The 14,573-nt window shown below is 52.3% G+C and overlaps 1 protein-coding gene across 15 annotated transcripts in view; it reads left to right on the forward strand.

The window, feature by feature from the left end:
- Window positions 1–14,573, forward strand: part of PRRC2B (proline rich coiled-coil 2B) — an 85,682-nt gene that overhangs the window by 18,520 nt on the left and 52,589 nt on the right. For all 15 annotated transcript variants that reach the window (XR_005020364.1, XR_005020365.1, XM_036856154.1 and 12 more), the window contains exons 2-4: window positions 9,258–9,427; window positions 10,266–10,443; window positions 13,275–13,377. Coding sequence is in view for 13 of the 15 variants with exons in the window: in XM_036856154.1 (XP_036712049.1) it covers window positions 9,313–9,427; window positions 10,266–10,443; window positions 13,275–13,377 (396 nt within the window). In the remaining 2 variants the exon portion in view is untranslated. The remainder of the gene's footprint in view (window positions 1–9,257; window positions 9,428–10,265; window positions 10,444–13,274; window positions 13,378–14,573) is intronic.

Here is a 14,573-nt window from a genome sequence, read left to right on the forward strand (position 1 = left end):
CTTCTTATTTTTTTAAGGCTTTACAGTTCTTCTATGTCAAGTGTATATTCCTTTTGTTCTAAAAATGTTATGGGTGAACAAATGAGCAGGACCGGGATTATCCACCTCCATAAGGCAGTCAGTCCTAACCCCAGCGTGTGGTTGCGTTGCATATCCCTGCTTGTTGCCCTCAAATGGGAAACCTTGAGACTGGGGCAGTTGAGTGCTGTTTAAAACGTGCTCGCAGTGGAGTGCTCATCTCGAGGGTTTTCTGAGCGTTAGCGTGCATCTCTGTCTCCTGAGAATTAACTAAAGGGGTCCACAAGCAGATCCTAAACACCCGTGAATTTTCAGTCGTGGTTTTGAAGGTCTGCTCTCTGCATCAGGGCCCTTAAGCTGTGAGACGGCCAAGTGGGGTCAGGTCCCTGGAGCCCCAGGAGCCCAGGAGCCCAGGAGCCCAGAGGTAGGTGGGAAGTTGGAGGCTTCGCTGGTTGCATAGGAGTCTGGAAGGGGGAAGTAGTGTTGCAGGGCTGATGGTCGGGCAGAGCCAGGGTAGTAGCTGCCTGCGGTCGAGAGCCTTCTAAGGGCGAGCGAGAACTGCGTCACGTGTTGTGTTCGTTCTTTCATTTATTCCTGATGTCAGACCTGTGAGGTGGGTAACAGTATATTCATCTCCGTTAAGTCAACAGGGAAACAGGCGAGTGTGGAGGCAAGATGCAAACCCCTGTTTTGGAGAGATGAAAGTGGCGGGGGATGGGGTAGGATGAGACTGGGTGGTGGTTTGGGGCCGTGTGTTGGCTTAGAGCAGCGGTCCGCAACCTTTCTGGCACCAGGGACCGGTTTCACGGAAGACATTTTCCCACGGACGGGGTCTGGGGGGTGGAGTGGGGGGGATGGCTCAGGTAGTGATGCCAGCGCTGGGGGCGTGGCAGATGAAGCTTCGCTCGCCTCCTGCTGTGCGGTCTGGTACCGGTCCACGGCGCAGGGGTTGGGGACCCCTGGCCTAGAGGGTTTGGATTTGACCCCGGAGCAGTGGGATGAGGCTGGAGGTGTCTGAGCAGGTGCTTGTGACCTGGTTTGGCTCTGGCGGAGGGTTCAGGGCAGGATGGGGAGCGCTGACTCTGGGGCTCAGGGAAGCAGGGATGGGGCTTGCAGCCCCTCAAGTGTGCGGGAGAGCTGGGGACGGGGAAGTACTTTGGTCCCTGCAGCTCAGGCCTTCGTCCTTATTTTTAATTGCTGTAGCTTCCTAAGGTGTGCTGTTCCCTCAGGGGTGTGGACCTCTTCAGGTGGTGGCTCGAATCTCCTTTAACCCCAGCCCTTTGTTGGTCCCTCAGGCCTTTATTTGCAGGCAGCTTGTTCTTGGAGAGGTTTGTGCTGGCCTGTCCCACAGAAACCTCACCTGCCTGGGCTCCTGCAGGTGGGATGCCTGGGCCCAGCCAGGCTCCAGCTTTGCAGGTGGGCCAGCTCCTGCCTCCTAGGGGCTGGAGAGGTGCGGGGCCCTGTGCTTCTGGCGGGCCGCCCTGGTTTTCTGACTGGGGCCCTGTAGGGAGCCCCTGGAAGCTGGAGGTGTGGAGCTGGTCATGCTGTTGCTGAGTGAGGGAGCAGAAGCTTCCCTGCAAACCCAGGTGGGATTCCCCATCCCCGCCCCCGACTCCTACCTCGTCCTGGGGCGTAGTCCTGGGGGATACGTGAACCCCTTTTTGTTGAATGCATTTTACTGTGATGTATTCCTTTCCACATCTGATTCTCCCTTTAGACTAGGAGTCAGCCAACTGCAGCTCGAAATCCAGCCCCCCCTCCTGTTGTTGTAAATAAAGTTTTATCGGAACCCAGCTCTGCTACTTTGTTTATGTTGTCTGTGGTTGCAGCAGCGCTGGGCGGTTGAGTGGTGGTGATGGAGATGCTGCCGCCTGGAGCCTGCTCTGGAGGGCGGGCTGGGGTCTCGTTGCCTCCACACCCCCAGCAGCTAGTAGCCCCGTGTCTGCTACACAGAGCGGGCAGCACACATCTGATAGCTTGAACTAGGTGATGTGGCGCCTCCCCCATGTTGAAGTTTTTTTTTTTTTTTTTTGGCAGACATTGACGTGTTGGAGAAGGATGGAATTGTTTATTCATCTTGTACCCGGATTTTGTGGGGGATGGTTCTTTATGTTCTGACTGAGACTGGACAAGCATACTGTCTGACGACCAGGTCCTTTACTGACCCACATGCTTGTTTCCTGACCTGTTTATCCGGGCTGCTCTCAGCTTCCCTTCCTGTTGGATTATGCTTTCCTTTTCCCCCACCCCGGTTGGGGGCTTCTGCTTGTGTCTTGAGCTGGTGGTGCTTAGGCTGAACGTGCTGTTCCTATGGCTCGTGGGTCTTCCCCGGTGACCGACCACCTCCCCTCTGAGCAGGTGGGGTCCGGGCTGGAGCTCGCATTGGGTCCTTCATTGTCGGTGGTGATGGCTCCAGGTGTCCTGAGGATTGAGGACTGCTTAGGAAAGCAGGTGACGTGACCGAATGTTACCGGACTCAGGGAGACGTGTGGAAAGCCTGGGTTTGCCCCGGTGTGAATCTGGCTGTGGGCAGCACTGGCGTGTATAAAGTGCTCATCTTTGAACGGCTTGTCCGGTCCGGTCATCCGTGCAGTCGCCCAGAAGGCAGCCTTGAGCTGGCGCTGCCCCGTGTCAGAACCAGTGCACTCGCCCCCCCATAGACGGAGCCTCAGCAACCTGGCGTCAGGGCCCCTCTGTGGCCTGGTGTCCCTGCCCGGGCTCCAGCCTGTGGTGACCCTGGGCAGGGACTCCTCTGCCCTGACCTCACCCTAGTGTCCTCGTCTGTAAAGCAGGCGGATGACAGTAGTGTCTTCTCGAGGGTGGAGGGCAGTGAGTGTCAGCAGGATGCCGGCCTGCCTGGAGCGCTTCCCCGGGGAGGCCCCGGCTGGGCGGGCGGCTGGGCGGGGCTGCCGCTGGCTGGTACCCAAGTGGGAGTGAAGTGAATCCTGTTACTCGGAAATGGCTTTTGATAAGCTGGAGGGCGGGAGGGCCTCCCTCTGGTGGACCGAATGCAGGCGTCTGGTGACCCGCTGGACGGCTGGGCCTCCCGTCTGGAGGCTTGGGGCCTGGTGACTAAGTTGCCTTTGTTGGTGAATCTTAATGGTTGTATTGCTGCAGCAGAGCCTGGGCCTCTCAGCACTTCTTTAGGTAACTTGCCAAAATGGGCAGACCTGGAATTGTGTTAAAATGTCCTTTTCTTCGTTCCCCAAAGCTGTCTTCACACGGATTTTGGGTCCTTCTTTCCTCTGTTTCTTTTAGGTGAGCCATTTTCACATGCCTCGGGGCCCAGGCGGGGCCTCAGGTGGCTGCGTGGGAAGGCGGGCTTCCAGCAGTGGGGGCAGGACGGGCGGACGGCACTCCCTCGGCTTGTAGCTGTTTTATATGTCATACTGAGGTTCCAAATTAGATCTTGTTTAGGAAAAAAAAAAAACAAAACAGAAATGAATTCTGTTGCCTAGAAAAGGAAGAGCAAGCAGCGTGAAAGCCGTGGCTGTGCTCCAGGCTTGGTCTGTGCTGCCTGCAGAACCCGGTGTCTCAGCCGGTTCATCCGGATCCAGGCACGAGGCAGGGTGGAATGGACACGCCTCTGACCCACCCAGAAGCGTGTTCCCTCGCCTCCCCAGCTTCATGAGTCACACCCACATGTTTGTCTGCAAGTCTCTCTGTTATCTGACAAGCTAGTGGAGTGTGCGTGTGCGTGTGCGTGTGTGTGTGTGTGAGTGTGTGTGTGTGTGTGTGTGTTTTGACGGTTAGAAACGCAGCAGATATTTGTAAGCTGGTGATGTTTGTGAAAAGCGAGGGGCAAGCAGAGTAGCCAGATGGGTGTGGGGCAGAGCTGGGCCCCACACTTGACGCCGATTCGCTGGAGGAGATACATACCTGCATACCGTTGGGGAAACCAGAGTGTTTTTATTTGTATTTTGGATTTGTGTCCAGTGAAATCTGGCTTAATAAATGAACCCTTGCATGCCCTGAGGCTGGTGTCTGTAATCTTGCTTCGTAAAGGGCCAGGTAGTAAATAGTTGTTGCTTTGTGGAACATGCGTGGTCTCTTGCACATTCTTTAGGCTGACTGTAATTTGCCCACCCTGCTCTAAGAGAGAATTGGGGCTGGAGGATGTCCATCTGTGCAGTCTGACTGTGGAGCCCTACAGTGAACAAGTATCAGGCCCCCTCCCCGCAGGTGTTGTCTCCGTAGCAATGGTGGCTAAGTAGCGTTGCCTGTTAGCACCCCAGATCTCTATAGGAATACAGAATCCAGTCCCGATGTGTGGTGAGACATGGCTGCTTTGACAATAAATCGTGTAGTTCCATGGCTGTGGGTTATTAACGTTGACATGTTTGATTTTAGAACCCTCTGGCATTTGTGAAATCTTGTCTTGGCCCCTCAGTTCTGTAGGTGGGGAAACTGAGGTGTAGAGAGGCCAGTAGTGTGCCCAGCAAGTGCAAAACTTGGTTAAAAAGTGGGAGAAGGGTCCCTCCAAAAAGTGCATGTATGGGTTTAGTTGCAGACGTTAGTCCAGTGTGTTCCCTGTTTTGGCTTCACCGAGGGGCTCTTGTCAAAAGGAATAGAAAGCATATTCCCTAAACATAGTAGGTGCTCAATTAGTGTTTGCTGAATGGCTGAATTTATTTAGAGGACATAGTTCAAGCAACAGGTGTTGACCAACTAATACCTCTTAGTTCCCCTTGGCCAGAGTTTTTCTTTATTTTTTTCTGGGATGCCGGAAGCGGGGGTGCGGTCAGGCTCTGGTCTCCTAGTGCTGCCTGAGGGTGAGTGTGGGGACTGGTGAGTTCGGAGAAGCGTGGTGTCACCAGGAAGACCCACTGAGAGCTCTCTGTGTCTACTCTAACCTCTGCCCATGGGCCCAGGAAGTACAGAATCAGAGAAAGATCGGTTTGTATCAGTGAACTGGCAGAAATTTGGACTGACAGGCTTTTTTTTTAAGATTTATTTTTTATTGAGGTAACATTGGTTTATAACATTATATGTTTCATGTGTACAACCTTATATTTCTACTTCTGTATGCCCCGGTGTGTGCTCAACCACCAAAAATTTAGTCTCTGTCTGTCACCATACGTTGGTCCCCTTTGCCCATTTCGCCCTCTCCCCCCCCCTTCCTTTCTAACCACTGCTCTGTTCTCTGTATCTATGTGTTTTTGTTTGCTTTGGTCTGTTCGTTTATTTTTTTGTTTGTTGGTTTGGTTTTTTATATTCCACACATGAGTTGAAATCATACAGTATTTGTCTTTCTACGTCTGACTTATTTCACTTAGCATAATACCTTCAAGGTTCATCCATGTTGTCGCAAATGGCAAAGTTTCATCTTTTTTTATGGCTGAATAGTATTCCATTGTGTGTATATACCACATCTTCTTTATTCATTCATCCATTTAGGCTATTGTAAATAATGCTGCGATGAACATAGGGGTGCATGTAGCTCTTCAAATTAGTATTTTCATATTCTTTGCATAAATTTCCAGAAGTGGGATTGCCAGCTCATATGGTAGTTCTGTTCTTCATTTTTGAGGAAACTCGATAACAGTCTTCCATAGTGGCTACACCAATTTACATTCCCATAGATTAACAGATTTTAAGAAGACTTTTTAGTAGTATCTATAGAAACAAGAATTTTTCTGGTCAAGTTTCAGAATTATAGGACATTTGATTTTTAGAAATCAAGCATGTTGGGCTTCCCTGGTGGCTCAGTGGTTAAGAATCCGCCTGCCAGTGCAGGGGACATGGGTTCGAGCCCCGGTCTGGGAAGATCCCACATGCCGCAGAGCAACTAAGCCCGTGAGCCACAACTACTGAGCCTGCACTCTGGAGCCCGTGAGCCACAACTACGAGCCCACGTGCCACAACTACTGAAGCCCATGCACCTAGAGCCCGTGCTCTGCAACAAAAGAAGCCACCGCAGTGAGAAGCCCGCGCACCGCAACAAAGAGTAGCCCCTGCTCGCTGCAACTAGAGAAAGCCCGCGTGTAGCAGCAGAGACCCAACACAGCCAAAAATAAATAAATATAATAAATAAATTTTTTTAAAAAATCAAGCATGTTAAGATTTAATGTAGCAATTTGATGGCCTAGAATGTCTGGTGAATAATTTTTATTTCTCTTTGTTGGTTTGGTTTTTAATTTAGTAAAGAACTAGTTATCTGGATTTAAATGAATGATGCGGCATCTGTAGTCCTGCAAGTTGTGTGGCTGGGAAGGGGGCATCACTGGCTTTGTTCAGAGGTGTTTGTAGGTTCAGTGGTCAGGTGAAAGTTGTGGTCAGGGACAGCAGAGATGTAGCTGTGAGTTAGCATTTTCCATCATTGTGCTGAAGTGAGAGATTCTGCAACATGCTTCTTATTAATCGGCTGTGTGACCGTGGGTGAGTCCCATCATCTCTGTAGGCTGGACGTGGGGGTGGAGCTTGTGTCCATTTTATCCTCTGCTGTATCCCAGTCCCAGCTCAGGGCTTGGGCACATGGCAGTGCCTGCCTAGTAAAAACGTGTTGAATAAACGAGTGTAATAGTTTCCTGTTGTCGCTGTGACAAATTACCACAAATCTAGTGGCTGAAAACAGCACAGGTGTGTTCTCTCCGAGTTCTGGAGGTCAGAAGTCTGAAATGAATCTTGCTGGGCTGAAATCGCGGCGTCGGCTGGGCTGTGCTCCTTCTGGGGGAGGCTCTGGGGGAGAATCCATTCCCTGGCCTTTTCCAGCTTCTCCAGGCGGCCTGCATCCCTCTGCTTGTGGCCCTCTTCCAACTTTCAAGAGCCCCCCTCCAGCCTGTGCTCCTGTCGTCAGCCGCTTAGAGTCTGACCCTCCTGCCTCCCTCCTGTAAGGACCCTTGTGACTACCTTCAGCCCACCCAGATAATCCAGGATAACCCCCCAGCTCAGTATCCTGAATTTAATCACACCTTTGCCTGAGAAGGGGACATATTCACGGGTTCTGGGAATTAGGACATGAACGTTTTTCTTATTCAGCAGGTCACACGAGTTTGTAAAGAGTGCCAGGAGTCCCTCAGTATCCCAGTTATAGCCCAGTGGGAATGGTCTTCTACGGATGAATAAAAGACTCCATGCCTCTGCCGGGTCCCCTCCTTGGACCCCCGCTGGAGCTGTAGGGCCTCTTCAGGGCTGCCCTCTCAGGCTACCCATACATTTCCCACCTGGAGACCTTCAAAAGTGCTTGTTTAAACCTTTTCCTTTTAGACCCAGAGTCAGCAAAGTTTGCAGGCCGCTTGTCCTGTGGAATATTTTTCGTTTCTTTAAAACAAGTATGAAAACTGTAAAAAAAGAAATAATTTTTAGCTTGAGGGCCTTACAAAACAGGCCACTGGCTGGGGCCCTGACTAGTGTTTGCCAGCCCCTGTTTTAGACTGAGCTGTGCAGGCTGGGGCCACGTGTGGCTGTCACCTTGGTGGCAGTCTCAAGGGCTTTTGTTGATAGTGGAATGTGTGCGTGCGCCTGTGTGTTGGGAGGGATTCATGTTCCTACCCCAGTGATCTTTTCTGTTGGTTTGATATGACAAGTGTCTAAAAATTAGATCTCATCTTGTCTTAATGGAGAATTTCAGGTTGTTTTCCATTTGAAAGCCTATTAATTACTGGTCTGATACAAACAAGATCCAGTCCCTTTCCTGGAGGAGGGGCTTACAGCCTAGTCTGGGGGAAGCAGCCAGGGGAGGTTATTACTAGTTCTGACTTTGGCAGAAACTCACTGGATCCAGCTTCGGGGAGGGAGATTTAAAGATAAAGGGGTGTGTCCTGGAACCCTTGGCATCAAAACCCGAATTTGGACCCTTGTGGCTGGTTTCCCTGCCTGTCGTCGCTGTCCCTTGCTCCTGGTACGTGGGGCAGGCACTGGGGAGGGTGGCTGGCGTTGTGCGCTCTGACGTGTGAGCTTGGTGAGCACCTGAGCATTTCTGCTGGTTTGTTTCTTCACGGAGCCCTGTCTCCTGGACGCCGCAGCGTGCTTCGCCTCCTGGGGACTGGGTGCTGCACGTGAGCCTCTCCCTTGGCTGGCTGTAGCTGCACCTGGTAGGTGACCCCCGCCCATCGTATGCAGCTCACGACGCTCACCCCTAGGCATCCATTGAGGTGCATGAGTGTTTCCGGATACAGATTGCGTGCTTATCTATTCCTGTACCTGGGACAGTGACCAGCGGGTCTTGAGTATCAGGTTTCATGTGAAATGAATGAAAGGATGGATGTACCCAGCTCACTGGATGTGCTCTTCTGGCCGGCGTGGCTTCAGAATAGGATGAAATGACAGACCTTCCTGCTGCAGCTACACCAAGTGCCTGTTATGAGTCATGGCTGTTTTCACAGTTACCTCCGTCTTGTCATTTTACCGACATGCCCAAATTGATGCTTCAGCTTTCTTTTCCATACATTAATTCTAATGTAATGGTAATGGTCACTTGTACAAGTTTTAATTTTCCACGGTCAAGTTTAGAACCAGCGAGGCCAAGAGTGAGGGTGGAATAAAAGGCACTGGAGCTGGCACGTGGCCTTGCTGAGTATTGAAGTGGATGAGCGAGGAAGTGAGTGAGGAACGTGCTCCTGAGGAGCCTGTAGAAAGGGAGAAGGCGGCAGAGGGGAGAAGCTTCTTCCTTGGTCGGTTTTCAAGATGTTCTCCGAGTGGAGGGCAGGAGTGGACGGTGCAGCCGCGTGGGCTCTGCCCCGGGAGGCCTGCTCTCTGTTTGCCCCGTCTACACCTCAGAGAGCCCTGCTCTTGTTGCCCGAGCAGGTGTTTCCCTCTGGGTGCTGGTTCTTTAGTTTGAAAGGTACCTGCACCCGGCTGTTCCTGGGTGATTTCCTGACTGTGTGCTTCCCTTTGGTTTGGGTTTGCTCATCCTTGAAATGGACAGTAGCCTTCCATAAGGACGACCTTATTTTCGATGTTACGTGGATGTGTTACAAGGGACGAGCATTTGTTTTTCCACCTTGAGGAGCTTTTCTTGACTCAGGGAGAGGACTCAGTGTGTAGCAGTTTACATCTCAGTGTGGTTAGTGAGTGGTAGGTAGAGTCAGCTGATTTTCAGGCAGGGAGAGTTCTTAGCATTGCTCTTTAGACGTGAGCAAGACCGCCTGTGCGTGCTAAGGGCATCTTTCTAGGGACAGAGTCCAAAGCTTTCTTCAGATCTTCAAGGAGATCCATGATCCCTAAAGGATTCCGTCCACTGGATCAGAGCTTCTGGTGGATTAACACTCTTTTTGTTTTTTTCTTCCCCCACTTCAAAGGCAGATCGGGAGCGGTGCCGAGAAAAATTTCCTTACTAGATGACATTTCATCGCAATGTCCGATCGTTTGGGGCAAATAACCAAGGGCAAGGATGGGAAAAGCAAGTATTCGACTCTCAGCCTGTTTGATAAGTATAAAGGAAAATCAGTAGACTCGATCAGATCCTCAGGTAAGAGGGGGTTGGAGGCCAGTTTCTTATGCTTTCCCTTAAGTGAGAAGCTCCAGGTCAAGGATCAGGAAAACCTAGAGTCCCCTGTCTGGTCAGACAGGAATGGTCCATGCAGACCAGTCTTCTGGGCACGTGGTGGTCATCCTGGAGTTCAGGGGAAACACGTCACCCTCTGCTCCTATTTGATGTCTGATTTCAGAGCCTAGAATATTCTGACTCTGCTGTACTAGGATTATTTCCTCATCTGTTTTATCCTATTGAAGCCATGGATACTTTGAGCCCGATGGGTAGAATGGAATTTAATTTGCATTAGAGTTACCCCTTTGGGTCTCATGGTTCTGATATTCCGGAGCTTGGTGGGGAAAGTTCCTATTGATTCTGTCCACACTCCTTGAGGATTTTACGAATGCCGGGGGCCCTGCTCAGGCTTGGCTTGGGTCTCTGCGAGGCTGTCCCTTCAGTCCTGCTGTAACGAGGCCGGAGCAGTCTCCCCTCTGCACAGGGCTAGTCATTCTGTGGGATGGAGGTTTCTAGGCCTGGCCCCTCCCCCACGTCCTAAACGCCCTGAGCCTTATGCCCACGAGTGAGCTGGAAGCCTCCGCACAGACTTCAGCGGCTCCTGTGTCTCTGCAGTCCTCCGTGAGGAGCTTGTAAAAGGACTGACTGCAAGTGACTGGAACACTTTTTGTGTGTTTCCTTGGCGGGTCTGCCCCTTGTTTTTTGTTTGGTTGCCTCTGTCATTATCCCCTAGAGTTTGGAAGAGCAGCTGAATGAACCCGGCGTCTTTCCTTCCATGACTTTCTGTGCAACATCTCTTTCCACCTCTCCCTCCACGCAGTTATTCCTAGACATGGCTTACAGAGTCTCGGGAAAGTTGCCACAGCCCGGCGTATGCCACCGCCTGCAAACCTGCCAAGCTTGAAGTCTGAAAACAAAGGAAACGACCCCAACATCGTTATAGTACCCAAGGACGGAACGGGATGGGGAAACAAGCAGGATCAGCAAGACCCAAAGAGGTGAGAGCAGAGGGGCGGGCAGAGGGCCGGGCAGAGGGCCGGGCAGTGGGCCGGGAGCCGGAGCTTCGTCCATGGCCCGGCACCCTCTCCTCCTGCAGGGGCAGCTCTGGAGAACTGGGCAGGTTCCAGAGGAAGCTTCTTTCACCCCGGCTCCTGCTGCTTCGCGGTTTCTTGCTCCCTGCCTTCATTTTTCCTGGCTCTGGGAGCTGATGCAACAGTGTTGCTGTGAGCTGCCTTTCCCTGGTGACCGGCGTCCCCTGTGCCTTGTTAAGCAGGGCTCATCTCTCCCAGAGGAGCCGCTGTGGGCAGAGCTGAGCGCTTCACCCTGGTTGGGGTCCCTGGGTGCCGGGCCCCAGGTGGAGGAGGAGGAGCCGTCCCAGCTGTGGGGCAGCAGCGCCCCACACAGGCGCCTGCACGTGCTCCGCAGGACCCAGTTACCGAGGACAGCCCCCCGCGCCCCCCCCCTCCCCCAGCCAGGCACTCGGGGTCAGCGCGCAGCCTCCCTGCAGGCCCGCCCCCTGCCAGCACAGCACTTGCGGGGGCCTTGGGAGGCCCGGGGTCTGGCACCGCAGTCATCATTAGAGGGACAGCGCGGCTGTTGTGGCCGCTGTTGTGTGGTGGCGCTGAAAGCACGCGTGTGCCGCCTGAGCCTTCGTTCCTCCTTCCGTGGCCCGTGGCCCGGCTGCGTTCCAGCCAGCGGTAGGGTGTCCAGGAAAGAGGATTGGGGTCTGCGTTGGGAGGGGCTTGGGGAAGGACGGGGCCTTGCTGAGGCTGGCAGGCAGAGCCCTGCTGCTGGGGTTTGCCGTGAACACAGAACAGTCCAGCCTCATACCCTTTCTTGCCCTGTCTGCCTTGTGGTCTGGCTGCTGACAGCCAGGACCCAGAAAGTAAAAGTGGCCCAGAGCACAGCCTGCCAACCAGGGTCCTTTTCTCTAATTGGAAGTGGCCAATAGCTTTTGTAAAACTTCTGTAGTTACTTCAGACAGGATGTAGAGAGTGAGCCAATAATTCGGTCAGATGATCAGTAATAACTGAATTTTAAAACATTTCCTAACAGTTGGCTGAGGGATCATCCTGACTGACGGTATAGTGTGACTTCTAGGACTGGACAGGTGTGTGTGAGTTCCAGCCAGGTGTTTATTGGTTTATGGGACCTGGTTTATTTGACTTCTGAGCGTCATTGTCCTCCTGTGACGTACAAGTCACACCTGGCTCCGGGGGTGGCCACAGGAAAGGGATGAGATGACCCGGGTCACGTACTTAGCACAGGGCCTGGCACAGCGGTGGCACGTGGCGGATGTCCTCGTTCTGCTCAAGTGCAGACGCTGCAGACAGCTCAGCGCAAGCGTTGAAAGGCCTCTGCTACTGAAAGTTCTAGAGAGAGAGGACACAGCCTTGCTCCCTCCTTCTATCCAGTCTTACGCACCAGTGGCATCGAAAGCATCAGGCATCTTCAACGAGGCCAGTGTGCTGCAACATGTTTGCCAGCCGGAGGTGAAGAGTGAGTGTTGCGGGGGGCAGCAGACCCCGGCGCTGCTTCTCTGCTGCCCCTGGGCCACATCCTCACGAGGCTGTCAGGGAGGTGGCCGAGTAGGGGGGCCACACCTGCTGGGACTCAGTGTTTGGAGACCACAGAAGTGACACCACCTGGAAGCGTCTATTTCAGGTAGAAGGTGATGTGAGAGAGGAGGGTCAGTGGCCTTCATTGTGTAATAATCACAGGTGGTGAGTTGCTCGGTTGAGTAAGCCTTGGATGTGTGTAGAGTTTGGCTTCAGCTGAGCCACCGGCATCGGGCGGATTCTGGCCAGGGGATTGCTGTCCCCCGTGAAGCTCGTCGGGGGGAAGGTTGAACAGAAAGTGACTGGAAGGCTGTGAGTTGGCAGAAATCTTCCTTCAGAACCTTTTCTTGTTGCTCTCAGAAGATGACCTGTGGGGTATAGATCCACAGATGCACCTTTGCTGGAGGGTAGCTCCACGGTACCTTTTAAACTTTAAAACGTCTTTTGATCCAGCTGCCCCACTTCTAAGAACTTAGACTACTGAATTGCGTACACACAGGTGTGCCAAGATGTGTACACAAAAATGCTCGTTGCTGTTTTATCTGTAATAGAAGAAAAATTGGAGGTTGGCACATTGTGGCCCATCCACCTGTACTGTGTCATTAAAAGAAAGCAGTAGATCCATGTGTGTTGTCACGAAAAGATGTCAAGGGCATTGAGTAAAACGCGAGTTAACCGGACTGTACGTATGGTGTTACCCTACTTGTGTTACAAAATGTTATGCTAATATACGTAGAAAAATCTGCTTGAGTTTCTCTCCGGAGGATGAGATCGTGACAAATTCTGTGTTATATGTATTTATTTATTTTTACCACGAGCATATGTTTCTTTTATAAGCCAAGAGAAGGTTTTAAAAAAAAAAAATCTGCTCATGCTTCAAAGAGATCAGCCCCTGAGAAGCTGTGAGCTCTTGGTCAGGAGTGAGGGGCGGGAGCTCAGAGCCCATTCCCTGCCCCGACGCAGTCTCCCTCGTGGCAAATCCTCCATCACTTCGTTGTTTGCCGTGAGCTTTCAGTCTTTGCAGACAGAAGGCTCTGCGGAAAGGCAGAGGGCTGGCCTGTCCTATCAGGTGTCGGTGAGCAGACCTCACACGTGGTCCAGTTTCTCGTTGTCTTGGCCAGCCTAGGAGTCTGCCGGGGAAGGTATTTTTATTGGCCAGAGGAGGTCTTGCTCCCAGCCAGCGAGCAGCCCTGTCTCCCGGGAATGTGGAGGGACCTTGTGGGCATGGCCGGTGCCTGTCTAATTCCTGTGTGTGTCCTGCCTTTATCTAGTTCCAGTGCGACGGCCTCTCAGCCGCCGGAGTTGCTGCCGCAGCCGGGTTTGCAGAAATCTGTCTCCAATTTGCAGAAACCGACACAGTCCATCAGTCAGGAGGTAGGTGCTGGGGACCCGGTCCCAATGGTTGCCTAGGCGTTGGCGCCTCTGAGCTCCCTGGCGCTGGGGACCTATGGGAGCTGTCGCTGAGAAGCGTGGCTCTGCGTGACGTGCTCATTCCAGAGGCAAACCTGACGAGTGACTCTTGGGAAAGACCCCAGATGCAGAATAGAATACCGACGCCTAATTTGATTCCAGTTGCCTTAGCTTGAGGTGAGTCACTCTGGCAGCTATAGGCTAGATCGGGCCCCCCGCAGTGTCTCCCCAGAAGCAAGTGCCATAAGGAGACAGCAAGTGTTAGGCTACAGAAGGTTCAGTGGTCTGGTGAGTTTGGAAAACAAAATGAAGCAAGCTCCTTCACTTGGTTTTCTTAATGTCATACTTTCTCTCGGGGTCTTCAGTATGCTGATGTGTCCTGTGAGTCTCCAAGAAAAGGACATCATGGACAGCGGTCCCGAAATGTATTTGTCCTTGGAAACCTCTTTCATTGAATGTCTCTAGAGACTAGTGTCTCTCAGAACATTCTCTGGGAAATACTGAGCTATAATCCTTTATTTGTCGATGCACTTCATATGCCTCTAAACAGAGAGTCATGATTTAATCAAGAGCTCATATTGTACTTGGTCCATTGGTGTCTGTCTGTGGGTTACAGAGGCCAGTATCCGGTAGCTAGAAATCTAGACGAGATGTCTGAATCTTTTAGAAGACCAGAAAAAATCTAGGCAGATACCTGGCATTCACTGGCTCCCTTGAAAGAACGACTCAGTTTGCATTGCTGCCTGGGCAGTAGAAGGACTGAGGTGCCGTCCCCATCTGCGGGGAAAGCTTATGGCTTTACCAGACGGACACCCTCCCTACCCAACACTGAACTGTGCTTTGAAATTAAAGGAGAAGCAAGAAGAAATCCACATTCATGCGAGACTGCATGTTCATTGGCCTAAATCCGCTGGGACCTGCTGATCAGTCAGAGCATGTAGTGTGGATGGAGTTCGTATCTGTTTCCCAGAATTTGAAGCTGAGTGCGATTAAGGAGCCCTGGTTGTTTCTACAGCCCTGGCTCTACGTCAGACTCACCTTCCAAGCTTGTTAGAGACGAACAGGCCTGGGCGGGGCCTGCGTGCGGCTTGGGCACCTGTGGAGCACGGGTGCCGCGGGGACTGCGGTCGGGTCGGGCCCTGTCCTGGAGCTGGCACGCG

The sequence above is a fragment of the Balaenoptera musculus genome, chromosome 6, assembly GCF_009873245.2.
Source record: "Balaenoptera musculus isolate JJ_BM4_2016_0621 chromosome 6, mBalMus1.pri.v3, whole genome shotgun sequence".
In the NCBI taxonomy this organism is placed as follows: domain Eukaryota; kingdom Metazoa; phylum Chordata; class Mammalia; order Artiodactyla; family Balaenopteridae; genus Balaenoptera; species Balaenoptera musculus.